Source organism: Lynx canadensis, chromosome E3 (genome assembly GCF_007474595.2).
Source record: "Lynx canadensis isolate LIC74 chromosome E3, mLynCan4.pri.v2, whole genome shotgun sequence".
In the NCBI taxonomy this organism is placed as follows: domain Eukaryota; kingdom Metazoa; phylum Chordata; class Mammalia; order Carnivora; family Felidae; genus Lynx; species Lynx canadensis.
The window spans coordinates 18,838,988-18,854,966 of NC_044318.1; the positions used below are offsets into that span (position 1 = coordinate 18,838,988).

The 15,979-nt window shown below is 46.3% G+C and overlaps 1 protein-coding gene across 1 annotated transcript; it reads right to left on the bottom strand.

The window, feature by feature from the left end:
- Positions 1 to 687: 687 nt before the first annotated feature.
- Positions 688 to 10,393, bottom strand: NDUFAB1 (NADH:ubiquinone oxidoreductase subunit AB1). The gene is given in 6 exon segments (XM_030300312.1): positions 688 to 846; positions 1,635 to 1,734; positions 2,918 to 3,005; positions 4,403 to 4,519; positions 10,208 to 10,254; positions 10,257 to 10,393. Coding segments are annotated over 5 exon segments (462 nt in total). The 5' UTR covers positions 10,375 to 10,393; the 3' UTR covers positions 688 to 846; positions 1,635 to 1,642.
- Between the last annotated feature and the right edge of the window lie 5,586 nt (positions 10,394 to 15,979).

Consider the following 15,979-nt stretch of genomic DNA (forward strand, 5'->3'; position numbering starts at 1 on the left):
AGGAACCCAGGCCCAGAAGGGACTCAAGCCACCTCCTCTCTCGGCCATAAGATCCTCTCCCAGCTGAGGGCCACTCAGCCCCTGCGCTTCTGGGACAACCTCCTATTTGCCACAAGCCCTCGCTTCCCCTGCCTACGAACAAGACGTTTTGGTAAAAGTGGAGTAATTGTTTTGGCAGGTCTCACACGGAACCTCATCAAGAGCGAGGCGGCTGCCTGCCTCAACCCCGAGGACCTCACACAGTGCCCGTAAGAATAAGAAGAGAAGCGCTGGTACTTTCTGATGTGTGACTTACAGACTGACTCACATGTCAATCTGACCTTCCAGTAGCAAAGAGAACTTTCTGTCCTCCCAAAGTATTAAATTCTATCCATTTGGAAAGAGATCCACAGGACAGGGAGAAAAAAATTCGTCACACATGCTGGTGTCAGCTGATACATCTGATGGTCAAACTAATGGAGCCCCCCCCCCACATTTTTTTCTAAGGCAAAAAATCCTTTTATCACTAACACTCATTCCTTACATTAGAAGTAATGGGAGAGAAACTTATTTCAAGTACACTGCTAGAAAAGTTTTTTTTTTTAACTCATGAATCCCAAGGACTAGCCAAACCTTTAAAAATATTAAGCAAATTCAATATACACAAGTACTTCACAGACACTGAAAAACTGAAGACTGAGAAAAATGTTGGTTTTATAGATTTATTTTCAAAGGGCAAAACAGACAATTTAAATACAAGTCTAAACAGAATTACTCTGTCAAAGGCAGCAATAATGCCAAAACGCGTTCTCACTTCCAGACACTTGCCAGCATCTTCTGAGTCTTCTCTCAGTGAAAAAAAGGGGTCTGGCAAAAACAAAGTAAATTCAGTGTTTCTCTTTGGTGCACTGACTTTTAGGGACTTGGAGGTGCTCAATCCAGGGTAACTAAAGTTATAGATACTTGATACAATGTTTTATTTAAAAAGTCAATCACTTGATTAGACTCTAAATAACAATAGCTAATGTCTACCGACAGGCTTCTTTACCATCAAGCATGGTTGTAAGTGATCTGCATACACTACCAACTTTCTCCACCACAAAATTCCCAGGTAGGTCCTGTCATTATCCCCATTTTACATATGAGGAAGCAGGTTTAGAGGCTAGACAGCCTGCCCAAGGTCACCAGACTTACAGACCCGGACAGAGCTGAGAATCAAGTCCAGTGTCTGACTCCAGAGTCCATCCTCTTACCCAGGAGGCCTCTCCTGCCTGATTAAGCTTCAGGCCATCTCACAACTTCTGGGACATCAGGCTGGGCTGGCTTCGGGTGGGTAACTGAGGGCAGTAGAGGGCTCCGCTTCTGGGTTACCTTGCTCAGTGTTTTGTACAAGACTGCTTTTATGAGGAGGGCTGACAATCAAGGAAGTCCTGTCCAAGAATGAATTGTTCACGGCCCGTCTCAAGGATAAAGATGATCACTAAGGCCGGCCCCCTTTGAGTGGCAGATAACCAGAAGGGACCTGCATTTCATAACCAGTGAAAATCTGTCAAGCGTTTCCAATTTTTCCATTTTTCCCAAGTCTTACTTTACTGAAGAACTACAGAGAGATTAATTCTATGGGAGAACAACATTCTGTAAGTCAAATTATTTACCTGATATTTTATTCATAAACATCCTTCTTATCTGCAATGTAATCTACAATTTCTTGTGGGCACATTAACTTCTCAGCATCTGTATCAGGGATTTCAAACCCTGCAAAGAAAATGTATAATGCATGAGTGTAGAAAAAATCATTTAAAATTAAAAGCATCTAATGCTTCCTTACCACCCACAAGTACATCAAAATTCTCCAGCAACCCCAAATCCCATTTAAGTTATGGGCCAGTTATGTTCTAGACAATAGTTACATAATGTGTGTAACAGCTGGTTCTTTTTTAAAAGATACAATTCATATGATAGAAAACCCACCACCTAAAGTGTAAAATTCAGTGGTTTTTTAATATATTCGCAAGGTTGTACAACCATCACCATTATCTAATTCTAGAACATTTCCATTACCATGTTCCCATCCTACCCCTAACCGATGCAATCGCACTAGTGAGCATAATCTCTGAGGAATTGTAACTAAGTTCTGTTCTGTAGGATGGCACAGAAGCCCCTTGGCTTTCATTCAGGCAACTTACCCCAAAACTGCTGTGGAGCCTTAAAGAGGTCTCCTGTGCACAACTGTCTGAGAAAGCCACGTAACCTGGGAGTGTGCATGGGAGGCTCCGCAGGAAACCAGGCCTGTACGTGTGTGTGTTCTGGGCACACCCAGTTACTTCTCTGGGCACGGTCACTTTGGCCTAGCCACGAGAGGTGCTGAGGTGTGTTCAGCGTCTCCATAGGTGAGGTTCTGCTTGAGGTGGAGCCCCCACCTCAAGCATCTAAGTCCATCCTCCCCCAGGCCTTTCCTGGTCACTCAGCCCTTGGCACCACACCGGGCACCCTACTGGCCCTGTACCAAGTGGGTTCTAATTGAAGGCACCATCCCTAGTGTTGACTTCACCGGATGCTCACCTGATGCTAAGTAAGCAGGCGTGTATGTGGCGGGGGTGCTGTTTCTATTTCTATATTTGATTCAAATCCCAATTCTGGGGGCGCCTGGGTGGCGCAGTCGGTTAAGCGTCCGACTTCAGCCAGGTCACGATCTCGCGGTCCGTGAGTTCGAGCCCCGCGTCAGGCTCTGGGCTCATGGCTCAGAGCCTGGAGCCTGTTTCCGATTCTGTGTCTCCCTCTCTCTCTGCCCCCCCCCGTTCATGCTCTGTCTCTCTCTGTCCCAAAAATAAATAAACGTTGAAAAAAAAAATTAAAAAAAAAAAAAAAATCCCAATTCTGACTCCCAGCATTTCATACACCTAATTACACTGTGCACACCCCAGACTTAGCCTTTTACCGAATTCGTCCTCCATGGCCATGATAATCTCCACTTGGTCCAAACTGTCTAAGCCCAGGTCTTTCATAAAGTGGGAATTTACCGAGAGCTGCAAGAAAGGAATGCCAAATGCAAAATTCAGTCCGTGATGACATTTGTTTCTCAAAGTAACAGGGAGGTACAATGTCAATTAATCATTAGGTAGAAGAGGTTTCTTAAAGAGGCCATATTTTAAATAGTGATAACCAGCAGTTTATGTTTAACCTGTGACAGCATTATATCTTAACTTATTCAACCTTGTTTTGAAATGGTTAACAATATATACAAGGCTTAGCAATGGACTTCACTTCATGTATTTCACTAAGATCTTTGATTTTTGCTCTGAAAAACTATCCTGGAGATGTAATGTACAACACGGTGATTATAATAACACTGCATTGCATATCTGGAAGTTGCTAGGAGAACAGATCTTAAAAACTATCATTATAAGAGGGGCGCCCGAGTGGCTCAGTCAGTTAAGCACCTGACTTCAGCTCAGGTCATGATCTCACAGTTTGTGAGTTTGAGCCCCGTGTCGGGCTCTGTGCTGACAGCTCAGAGCCTGGAGTCTGCTTCAGATTCTGTGTCTCCCTCTCTCTCTGCCCCTCCCCCACTTGTGCTCTGTCTCTCTCTCTATCAAAAATAAATAAATGTACAAAAATTTTTTAAAAATGTCATTATAAGAAAAAAGTTTCTGTAACTATGTGTGGTTATAGATATTAACCAGACTTAACTGTGATCAATTCAAAATGTTATATAAATATCATGATGTTGTATACCTGAAACTAACACAATGTTATTGCCAATCAGATCTCAATAATAAAAACCCCTCTATCCTACCTATACAGTACATTCAGTTATTAAAGAGGGAATTTATGTACCACTGTGAGAAAAATACTAGCGGATAAATTAAAAAGCAACACGCAGAACAGTGTTTACAGTATTCTACCACTTGCATTTTATTTTTTTTATTTTTTTTTTATTTTTTTTTTTTCAACGTTTATTTATTTTTGGGACAGAGAGAGACAGAGCATGAACAGGCGAGGGGCAGAGAGAGAGGGAGACACAGAATCGGAAACAGGCTCCAGGCTCCGAGCCATCAGCCCAGAGCCCGACGCGGGGCTCGAACTCACGGACCGCGAGATCGTGACCTGGCTGAAGTCGGACGCTTAACCGACTGCGCCACCCAGGCGCCCCCCACTTGCGTTTTAAAAAGGGGAGGCGATAAGGATCACATAGTACATAAAGTATACGTACATGTACAAACGTGTATACTTCCTTGTGTATGTACTGAGTATCTCTGGAAAGATAACACAAGAACCTGGTTCCACTGGCTGCCTCCCAGAAAGGGAACCATGTGGCTAGGAGTCAGGGAGACTTTTTACTGAATATCCCTTTGAACCCTCTGAATTCTGTACCATTGATTAAATGCTAATTTAAAGAAAAACATTAAGCCACGTCAGTTACCTTTTCAGGGTCGATCTTGTCATAGAGTTTCAAGACATAAAGAACACGGTCCTTGATTCCCTCTAACGTCAAAGGGGGCGCATCACTATACTGGCGGCACAACTGTGTTACTGGAACCTAAGGCAAGGAAGGGCAGGAACAAAGTGGTGTTGAACCTAACATGCCTCTAGGTCAATGCACTAGCCCACAGATGCCTTCCACAGGGCTTCTGGCACTTCAGAGAACCCACATCCTGATTCTACTCTGGCCATTAGGCCACCCGGGGTCACAACGCTGGGTTGTTTCAGAAGCCCTAGCGGTTCAGCAGCATAAAAATGGGCCTCCTTTCCCCTCAGAGCCAGGACTGCCCCGTCTGGCCCAGGCAGACTTTCTGCCGCTAAAACCAGATAGGGTCTGCAGATAAGTGGAAGTCTTCCTGTGGCCCCTTCTGCAGCACTCCTGCCACTCTGAGGCACTGCCACCGTTAACAGGCATGCCTGAGTCAAAGTAACCCACCTGGAAAGAGCTGTCACGGTAAATGGAGAGGCAGCTCACCCTGAGGGCCACACCGCAGGTCTAAAATGGCCCCAGCAGTGATTACACTGACCTTGGCCAGGGCAAATGAGCCAACTACCAGCCCGAAGGAGATGAGGGAGCCCGACAGTCCTTATGGTCCAATTTGTTTCCCTTCAGGGTAGGCTTGCCTTACCGCCACCAGCAAAACCATGAGGCTTTCTGGGTTTTACCGTGATGGGACTGGTATCTCAAATGTCTCTGGTACTAGTCTACTTGATATTTAGCTAGGTATTAGAGTCTTGGATGGATTCTTTCACCAAATCTGAAAAGAAGCCCAACTCACAGCTCAGCGGGCTTAACGCTGTGGAAGGGACAATGCAGAACAAGAGAAACAAAACAGCTGTCTGATACTTCTGCTCACAATGAAGTCCCTAATCTGAACTGGTGTGTTTACCTTTTAAAGTTGATTTTAAACCTGCAGTTTTGAGTTCTTAGGGCAATTTCCCATAGAAAGTGGGTTTGTGTGTTGGGGCTCAGGTCCCTGAGACTGACAGAGGTCTATGGAAATCATAATTAAAAATGCTGCTGAATGAACCAAACCTGTATATACCTCTATATAAGAAATATTTATCTTGCAAAAAAAAAAAATCACATACTGAAATCAGGTTTAATCAGCAAGCTATAAAGAGATTAGGTGAAGAGCTTTATGGCTATTCTAAGGTATTTCTGAGTACTTTCAGAGTTTAAGAGCACTTATTATTTTTGGCTAAATGTGTAGTGTCCTTTCCTTTCCGACTGCAGTGTGAGTTAAGGAGACTGCCGCTCTGGGACCATCTCTGGGCCTACTTAACCACAATCACTAGAAGTCTCCACAAGCCACAAGTAAAATGAAGCAGCAGAAGGGACCAAAGAGAGGAGAAAGGAGTTAATAGGTGATGACAGGAAAGAACTTTGAGGGGGAAGGATCTGGCCGAGGCCTTGTCTGTGCACATCAAGAAGAGGTATGAGGGGGAATTCCTGCTGAGGAGGAAGGGAAAACGGGAGGCTGTGCTGCAGAGCCCACGAGGGAGGAAGCCGGTGAAGGCACATCTGCACACAACTACCCAAGTGGCCCACTAGGTGTCAGCACCGTCCCCAGCAGCACTGGCAGGTGCACGCACTTGGGTCAGGTGGGCACCACATGATAGTGATGAAAATAAAAGGGTCTCCACCTGGAGAGCACATGCCAGTCCAAAATGCGGGGCTACCGTGGGCTCGGCATAGGGCAGGCAGGTACAGTGGGGGACGGCTCAGACTCTGGAATAAGACGCCTATGTTTGTACCCTGGCACTAGCTCTTTCTTACTAGCTGTGTGGCCCTGGGCAAGTTACTTAATCCTTCTATGTCTCAGTTTCCCTATCTGTAGAATGAGGACAAGCAGCAGTACAAAGCTCACAGCACTGCTTGAGGCATCACCGAGAGAGCGTGCAGGTCTCAGAACCGCCCGGCTCATCCACAGCGAGTGCTCTGGAGGCCTGCCTAGGAGGATCAGGGTAATGACCTGCCAATCTGAGGCTCTGGTGGTAATGTGGCCCCTAAGTACTTGATCCCACTCATTCCCTCTCATGCCCCCCCACTTTCTGGTCTCTTTATGGACTTCTTACCCTAGGCTGGACTACGGCACTGCGCTAGGCACTTTACAACCATCATCTCCTTCATTCTGACAATAGTCCCATTTTACGACAGGAAACTGAGACAAAGAAAAGTTAGGAATCCAGCCCCAGGTCTCCCAGCTTGGCCTCTCGGGAGGGTCTTATTGCCTCCTTCCTGCTGGACTCAGCTATTTAAAAAGAGAGAGAGAGGCATACAGAATGGGAACGGACACCCCTGCAGTGTCCCCAACAATCAATAATGTTTTTGGTGTTGTTTTCCCCAAGATCTACACTAACAATTCTATGTGACATAAGTCACCTCCTACAGCCATCAGAGAAGGCATTGTATGCAGGCAAAGAGTAACTACCCTCTAGACCAGTAGAGACAAATTACCTGGTTCATTTCCCTCAACATCCATCCATCTCTACTCGGGCGCATCTCTGACTAAGGGAAACTGAGGAACCTCAGTTTAAAGCTAAGGAGACAGCTTCAAAGGCCATCTCTATCAACTGCCCCCCCCTCCCCAAACAGCTCCACCCGGGTCGCAGACATTTTGACGTCGGTTGGAAATCCTACGTGTCCCCAGAACACCTGCTCGCAGACCTCTATTCCTTATTTGCCCCCTGGTGCTCTGGCCAGAGACCAACGTCCACCCTTCCCAGTGTCTCACCATCATGTTTACTGGGTCACCCAGCCTGGTTGACTGGGAGGAAAGATCTCCCTTATTCAACAAACCTTGTTTCACATTTACTCCCTGCAACCTACACAGAACACCCACATTCCTTAGCGCCCTTCACAACATGCCTACATCTACCTCAACTCGGGTCTCCCCTCCATTCCACTGGCACCCGAGGGTCAACCATAAGAGTGCCAGGCTCCTCCTGGTCTTTGCATGTGCTGTCACACCCTGGCCTGAGTGCGTGAGAAACTGCCGCCTTTGAGACCCTGCTCACCGGAGGCACTAGGTAGGTCCCTCTTCTGTGCTGTACACGCACCCTGTTCTCACACATGGCTATGTCTCAGCAGCCCGTGAGCTGTACCTCCTGTGCCTAGCACTGTGCTGTAGGCTGGAACTACAAAGATAAATAAAATATGACCGCTACCCTCAGAGGAGCTTTTATGGCATAATGGGAAAGACCAATCCAAAGAGATTATTTCAGTTGTAATAAAAATGTAGCAAGAGCCATGACAGATGTATTTGTAGGCTGCTTCAGGAATAAAGTCGTTATTCAGTCCTTGACAGGCAAGGAAGAAACAGATACCAAACCTGGAGTTAGCCCTGAAAGGACAGGGTCATTCAAGGAGGGAAGGTCAGGCCAAGAAAAAGAACTGAGGCTGAAAGTGTAGCCGGTGTGTGTGGTAAGGAGACTGAAGGGTAAGGTGGTTCACAGACAGGCTCTGAGGCTGAAGAGACAGGGCCCAGGGCTGCAGAGACCTGAGTAAGACAAAACAGCTGGGCTTTCCCTGCACAAGCATTCTGCCTTCATCTGGGTACCGTGCCCCATAGAACACTTTAGAAGTCTTCTTTGTGCTTTGCCTTTGACACAATTCAGATTTGGGGCCTGCCTGGGTCAAGAATAAGACATCCAAGTTCCATTTTAGGCCAGCACCCTTGTTTTTCTTACCTTCGATTTTATACTGTCATATTTTTACATCCAGGAGACCTGCTTCATAGCTCCTTTTAGGGGGCAGGGATGAGTCAGAATATAATGAATAACTAGTTCCCCTGGAGTCAGCATAGTGGATAGTTTTGAGGAGAAAAAAATCTAATGGAAAAGAATGGGTGGAATAAGCAATAGTCCAGATGAAATGAGCGAGGGCTGGAGGTGGAAGTTTGGGGTAACTGGAGACAGGGAGTAACAAACCAAGAGAGTGAAGAGACAGACCAGGAAGAGAGTGTGGTAAGAGATCTTTGGAACTTACCAACATTTAAGGATTAGAAAGTGTCCCAACAGGGTAGGAGCAGAGAGACAGGGAAAAAGGACGAACCACAACAAACAGTGTAGAACAATCTAGAGAACACCAGCAGGGAATGAGCTGGCAAGTTTAACACGAGGCCACAGAATGTCCAATGAGTTATTAACTGGTGTCTTTACTTTGTATCTGTCTACTTTCAACAGCTAGAATAAGGTCTGGCCCATAGCTGTCCTGTTCCTTTGAAAGAACAAGTGTTTACTCACTCTCTCTTCAATCAGCAAAGGATGTAAGGTGGTTAAATGGGAGCACTTGGTCAAAATCACTTTGTAAATAAATAAAATAGCTTTTCTGCTGTATACATGAACCAAGCAGAGGTAGTGGAACATCTCTGAGCACCCTTCATTCAAGCTGTGGTCCAAGGACCAGTGGCACCAGGATCTTCTGGGAGCTACTGTAAATGAAGACTCTTGGGCCCTTTCCCAGACACTGTATTTTAGCCCAAGTGATCTGTAACAATCAAGTCTGAGAATCAGTGCTCTATGAATAGGGGCAATCATTTTGCATTTTAACCTACAATGGAAATCCCTCTCAGGAAGAAAACACTCAACAACTCTACATACTGCCCTTTACCTCTTAACTTCAAGGTGACAGTTTCAACCTTTTGATTCAGGCAATGGGGCCAATGCCCTATGAATTAATCCATCACATGGTCATCTCAACCCTAGCCACAGAAAAGAATCACTTGGTGACTTTTAAAAACAGACACCCAGGCCCCAACTCTAGAAATAATGATTGACTTGGCCTGGGCATCCTTATTGTTATATTCTAATATGTTGTCAATACTGAAATATTGAAACCACTATTGAGTCCACTGGTTTGGGGGGGTTCTCACTTGACCCTGAGAGTCTATTCTACCTTAGGGCAGTAGTTCTTGATCTTGGCCCAACCCTTTAGTCACCTGGGGAGCATAAATGAAAATCCATGCCAGGGCCTCATCTCTGATAAGTAAATCAAAATGCACAGTGGTGGGGAGGAGGGGGTAAGGGATTTCTTCCCCCTTCTTTTAAGCTGCTCAGGTGATCTGAATGTGCAGCAAGGGTTTGAGGGTGGAAAATGACTGCCCTAAAGACAATTTCTGCCTCACAAAGGTTTCATCCGACAGAAAGGCTAAATACTGCTTTTTTTCCTATCTTTCCTTCAGGAAGCAAGTGAACAGGCAAAAGGCATTACAGGGAGAAATCCCGAACGAGAAATGCTCTGGAAAAGGTTACAGGCCAGTGTGGCTTCGTTTTTGCATCTTGTCATTAGTTTTCCCCTAGAAAGCTATCACGGTATTTGTCATTATAACTACAACTAACGGAAACCAGTATTTTGAGAGCTTACCAAGCACCGCAACTAGGTGCTCTACCTACAACATGCTCTCAAAATCTCGTTGCAACTCCACAGAGACTAGTACCCCCAACTTTATCAGCCGTTCAGACTGATATTAGGAAGGTAATGGACTTGCTCAAAGTTTCGGAAAGTGGGAGCCAGCATTTACACCCAGGGGTGTTTGGAGGGTCTGTGCTCCGGCTCTTAAGCACTAGAACACCCGAGCTCCCAGCAGGGGTCAACCAAGCACCATGAGGTACTGGGGCAGGCATTGAGCCAGATGTCCCATGGCCACCCCCGCCGCGGCTGGCGTGCCCCGCTGTCTGACCCCTCCCCCCCCACCCGATCCCTGACCCCTGCAAAGCCCGCAGCAAAGTCACCGCGAGTCACCTGCGCGAGCACCGAGGCAGGATGCGGAACCCCAGGCCTCGTCCGGGCCCCGCGGGGCAGAGGGTGTTGCTGAGCGGCCGGACTGCGGCCAGCGTGGGGACCCGGGGCAGCGGCGCGAAGGCCGCAGGCAGTCGGCGGACACAAGCGGAAAGGACACGAGCCGCCATGGCTACGCTGACCCAGGATGCACTGCGCCGCGCCCGCCGGCCCAGGTTCCTCTCTGCTCCGCGCAGGGGACGCACAGAGCGGCGCAGCCTGTCGCCACTGGCCGTAGCGTCCCCTGGCGGCTCCTGGTGGCACTGTGCCCTCGTGGAGTGCGGTCCAGCCCTCCAGGGCAAGAGGCGACCAGCCGCTAGCGCCAGAACTAGAACCTCGTGCTTAGTGTCTTTCCCTAAACACTAATATGTGACACAGGAAAGGAACTTAGTTTTATTTATTCTCCGAAAGTTGTGAAATACATTTGTTTAAAAGCGTTTTTTTTTTAATGTTTATTTTATTTATTTTGAGAGAGAGAGAGCGCAAGTAGGGACGGGGCAGAGAGAGAGAGGGAAAGAGAAAACTGAGCAGGCTGTCCGCTGTCAGGCTGTCAGCGCGGAGCTGCAGGCGGCGGGGGGGGGGGGGGGGGGGGGGGGGGGGCTCGAACCCACCAACTGTGAGATCACCACCGGAGCAGAAATCAAGAGTCCGATGCTTAACTGACTGAGCCACCCAGCGCCCCGTTTAAGGAGTTTGATGCTGCAGTTATTCCACAGGTATCAAAATTACTTAATATTAATATTAATCAAAATTATTTAATATAATCAAAATAATTATAAACATATAAATGTGAAAAAATCAGAATCAATTTAAATACATGTTGGCTAATAAATGTGGGAACTACAAGAAAACAATATACAACTTTTTTTTTTAATTTTTTTTTTTCAGCGTTTATTTATTTTTGGGACAGAGAGAGACAGAGCATGAACGGGGGAGGGGCAAGAGAGAGAGGGAGACACAGAATCGGAACAGGCTCCAGGCTCTGAGCCATCAGCCCAGAGCCTGACGCGGGGCTCGAACTCACGGACCACGAGATCGTGACCTGGCTGAAGTCGGACGCTTAACCGACTGCGCCACCCAGGCGCCCCAATATACAACTTTTAAAACTTAACAAGAGTTCACAAAAATGGAGTAAGTGGGAGAATTTAAACTGCTAATCTCATACTTTCTTAGCCAGTAAATTGAAATGACTCCAAACTCGGAAAATTGCCTGGATGAACAGTCCAATAATGCCTTCAGTCTTCTGTCTAGTTTTCTTTAAAGTTTTTATTTTTATTTATTTTGACAGAGGATAGTGGGGGAGGGGCAGAGAGAGGAAAGAGAATCTCAACAGGCTCCTTGAATGTCAGCACAGAGCCCCACGTAGGGCTCAAACCCACGAACCGTGAGATCATGACCTGAGCCGAAACCAAGAGTGGGACACTCAACTGACTGAGCCACCCGGGCGCCCCTCTGTTTCTTTTACTTTGTTACATTCAAATATACAGTAGAGCTAGGCAGTAATTCCAGTTCGGTAATGAATGAACAAACACTGAGCACATACTTGATGTAGTAGGCATGAAGAGTATTGCTGTGAGGCCCTTGCCCTTCAGAGGTACACAGGCTAATGAGGGGGACTGTGACATAAGCAATACATTAAATACTGTGTCTTAAAGTTAGAGCGTATGTTCAGAGTGCTCAGAGGGTGGGCAGTTAGCACAACACGGGGGAGTTCCAGAATGCTCCGAGGAAGATGACAAATTAGCAGGGGAAGTAGATCAAAGCGGAGGCAAAGGCTATTCCAGGCAGAAAAGACAGTTTGGCATGAACTACAAACAGCTCGTTATGGCAAGAGTATTGATTATGGGGGAATGGAGTCAGGAAGCTAGAAAGGTGTCCAGGGAGCTTGTGATGCATGTTGGCAAACCTGAACTTTATTGTTCAATTGAAGGGTTTGACCAGGGGAGTGATAAGGTCCCACTCTAGCACAGAATCTGTGGATTTATGGAGGACAGGGGTGGGGGTGTGAAGGTGGCCAGAAGGGCCTGACCTGTGGCAGGGGCCATGGGCATGAAAGACCTGAACTGGAAAGAGATTTAGGAGGGAAAAGAAAGCAGGGCTAAGTGAATGCATGATTAGATAGGAGAGGAAGGATCTCAGATTTTGGCTTAGTGGGGTAATGGTGTCAGCAGTTGAAACAGAACACACAAGGGGGAAGATAGCTCATTCTAGTGCTTCTAGATCATCTGGTAACAGTCAGTTGACATAGGACTGGGAAGCTCAGAGAAGAGACTAGGGCTGGATGCAGGTGGGATGAAAACCTCTGGAATACATCCATTCTGAAAACGTAGGGTTTTGGGGGCACTTGGGTGGCTCAGTTGGTTAAGCATCCGACTCTTGATTTGGGTTTCAAGTCATGATCCTCACGGTTTGTGAGGGTGCATACTGCTCATGTGCACTCTCTCTCAAATAAATAAAATAGGGGCACCCGGCTGGCTCAGTCGGTTAGGCGTCCGACTTTGGCTCAGGTCATGATCTCACAGTTCGGCTCGTTGAGTTCGAGCCCCGCGTGGGGCTTTGTGCTGACAGCTCGGAGTCTGGGCCTGCTTCAGCTTCTTTGTTCCCTCTCTCTCTGGCCCCTCCCCTGCTCACACTCTGTCTCTATGTCTCTCTCTCCCAAAAGTAAAATAAACATTAAACTTTTTTTAAAATAAATAAAGGCTGAAAGTGTAGATTATTTTTTCAAAAAGCTTGACTAGGAAGAAAGGAGTGTAATACTAGGGGTATATAAGAGGTCAGTGGAGGAGGCTCTGGCCTTGTTTTTAGACTAGAGAAACTTTGGCATGTTTATGGCTTAAGAAGAAAGGAAGTTGAAGACATAGGACAGAAGAGAGAAGTGGCAGTCAGTACAGGTCCCTGGGAACAGGAGAGGATGAGACAATAGTGTAAATGGGCTTGAAGGAAGGAGGGACAACTGGTGGTTGGGGGGTGATGTATGGAGGAAGCTGACAGTTGATGTTTATACATCCTTGATGGGGGAGCTACTGGAAAGCACCAGTGCCCTCTCTGAAATCTTCCCAGCTTCTGAGGATTTGATCCCAATCTTAATATTCAACCTTTCACCCTACAAACCATGGAGACTGACATTTTCTCTCTAGGTGTTTGCTGAAGGAAAAAGTGGGTCTCTTAAAGTATATCATTTAAATAAGAGGTGATTTATTATTTTGACCAAAAGGACGAAATGTACACAGAAATACAGACAGGTCGTGGGAAGAGAGGGTTCCAATTGTGGGCTTAGCAGGTTATCAGGCTCTTCCTGAGTGCCCCCCCTTCTGTTAATGCTGCACGGTCACATCACAGGTCTGTCCTGGAGTGTCACCAGAAAGGAGCAATCAGTCTGGTCTGTCACTGGTGGCTTAGCAGATCTAATGGGCCCTGCTCCTCAGGACTCCAATGAGATTTTCTGGTCCAGTTTTCTGCGGAAATAGAAGGCTGCCTAATAAGCAGTGCAATGATGGCGATGGACTCAGGATGCTGGAGAAGCCTGTGACCACTGCCTGCACTGCCACGGACAGTCTGGTTGGCATCACCAGCAGCAGGATGATTCCTGAGGCTCTGTTTTCCCTCCCCAAGACTGAAAGCCTCAGCTCAGGTATCACCTCCTAAGAAAGGCCTTCAGGGACCACCCTATCTAAAATAACAGATCTGCAGGGGGCGCCTGGGTGGCTCAGTTGGTTGAGCAACAGACTCCTGATTGCGGCTCAGGTCATGATCCCAGGGTAGTGGGTTTGAGCGCTGTGGTCAGGCTCCACGCTGAGACTGGAGCCTAATTAAGTTCCTCTCTCTGTCTCTCTGTGCCCCTCCCCTGCTTGCTCTCTAAACAAACAAATATATCTGTAAAAATAAGATAACATACCTCCTATACTCCCTCGCTATCCCTCCCCCTACTTATTGTTCTTCATTGTACTTATCTCACTGCTTCCAGCTTTTTTGTCTGTTGGTGGGGGGAGATGTTTATTTTTATTTTCTGTCTTCCCACTAGAACGTAAACTCCACGAGAACAGACTGCCTGGCTTGCTCACTGCTGTAGCAACTAGCACATAACAACTAGCATATAACAGATACTCAATATCTTAATGAACATACAAATTTCACAACAGTAGGACAGTACTCCACAGTCTATTTTATTTTTATTACTTATTTTCTGAAGTTTATTTATTTATTTAGTAATCTTTACACCCACCATGGGCTGGAACTCAGGACCCAGAGGTCAAGAGTTGCATGTTCTTCCGACTGAGCCCCTATGCAGTCTATTTAAATTAAAGGCACTACAGTTACTATATTTGGATTTAACACAAGAAAAGAAACAGAGGGGCGCTCCGGGTGGCTCAGTCAGTTGAGTGTCCCACTCTTGGTTTCGGCTCAGGTCATGATCTCACGGTTCGTGGGTTTGAGCCCTACGTGGGGCTCTGTGCTGACATGCAAGGAGCCTGTTTGAATTCTCTTTCCCTCTCTCTGCCCCTCCCCACTATCTCTGTCAAAATAAATAAAATAAAAACTTTAAGAAAACTAGACAGAAGACTGAAGGCATTATTGGACTGTTCATCCAGGCAATTTTCCGAGTTTGGAGTCATTTCAATTTACTGGCTAAGAAAGTATGAGATTAGCACGTTTTGTCATTTTCCACGGAGATTTCTGGAAACTCCCCCGTGTTGTGCTAACTGCCCACCCTCTGAGCACTCTGAACATACGCTCTAAATTTAAGACACGGTATTTAATGTATTGCTTAGTGTCACAGTCCCCCTCATTAGCCTGTGTACCTCTGAAGGGCAGGGGCCTCACTCTTCATGCCTGCTACATCAAGGCAATACATCAAGGGGCAATACTCTTCATGCCTACTACATCATGTGCTCAGTGTTTGTTCAGTCATTACCGAACTGGAATTACTGCCTAGTTCTACTGTTTTCTTGACTCTTAAATCTTAGAGACAGTATGTTTCTCAGGATTCCTGAGTAAATTAAATCTTTGTGAAAAGCCCTTTATTATCTTTATGTGCTAGCAAATAAAAGTATCTCATTCATGCCAGAGATAGTGGGAACAGAATGAGTGTAAAAAAGTTAAATCTTTTATGCAAGTGTATCAAGGGGAAATTATGAAGTTGCCAAAAATCACTCGAGTAAACACCATAAAAAGGTATTTTAAAAGAGAAGTAATTGGGGCACGTGGGTGGCTCAGTCGGTTAAGTGTCTGACTTTGGCTCAGATCATGATCTTGTGGTTCATGAGTTCGAGCCCCACGTTGGCCTCTCTGTACTGAGAGCTCAGAGCCTGGAGCCTGCTTTGGATTCTGTGTCTCCCTCTCTCTCTGCCCCTCTCTCTGCTCACATTCTGTCTCTCTCAAAAATAAACATTAAAAAAAAAAGTAGTACAAATAGGTTATATGGATCATGAATATATACTCAGTAAGAATGTTGAGCAAATAAATACTTATCATATGGGACAAAATTTCCAATGATACCACCAGATTGGGACTGTAAACATCTGTCTCTCAAAGTCACACAGGCAAAGGTAAAGATGATGATGGGCCAGGACATACCACTGTGTTGATTCCAAGTGACTCTGGGGGCGTCTGGGTAGCTCAGTCAGTTAAATGTCCAACTCTTGATTTAGGCTCAGGTCCGATCTCACGGTTTGTAAGTTTAAGCCCAGCATCGAATGGGACTCGATCTCACAACCGTGAGATCATGATCTGAGCCGA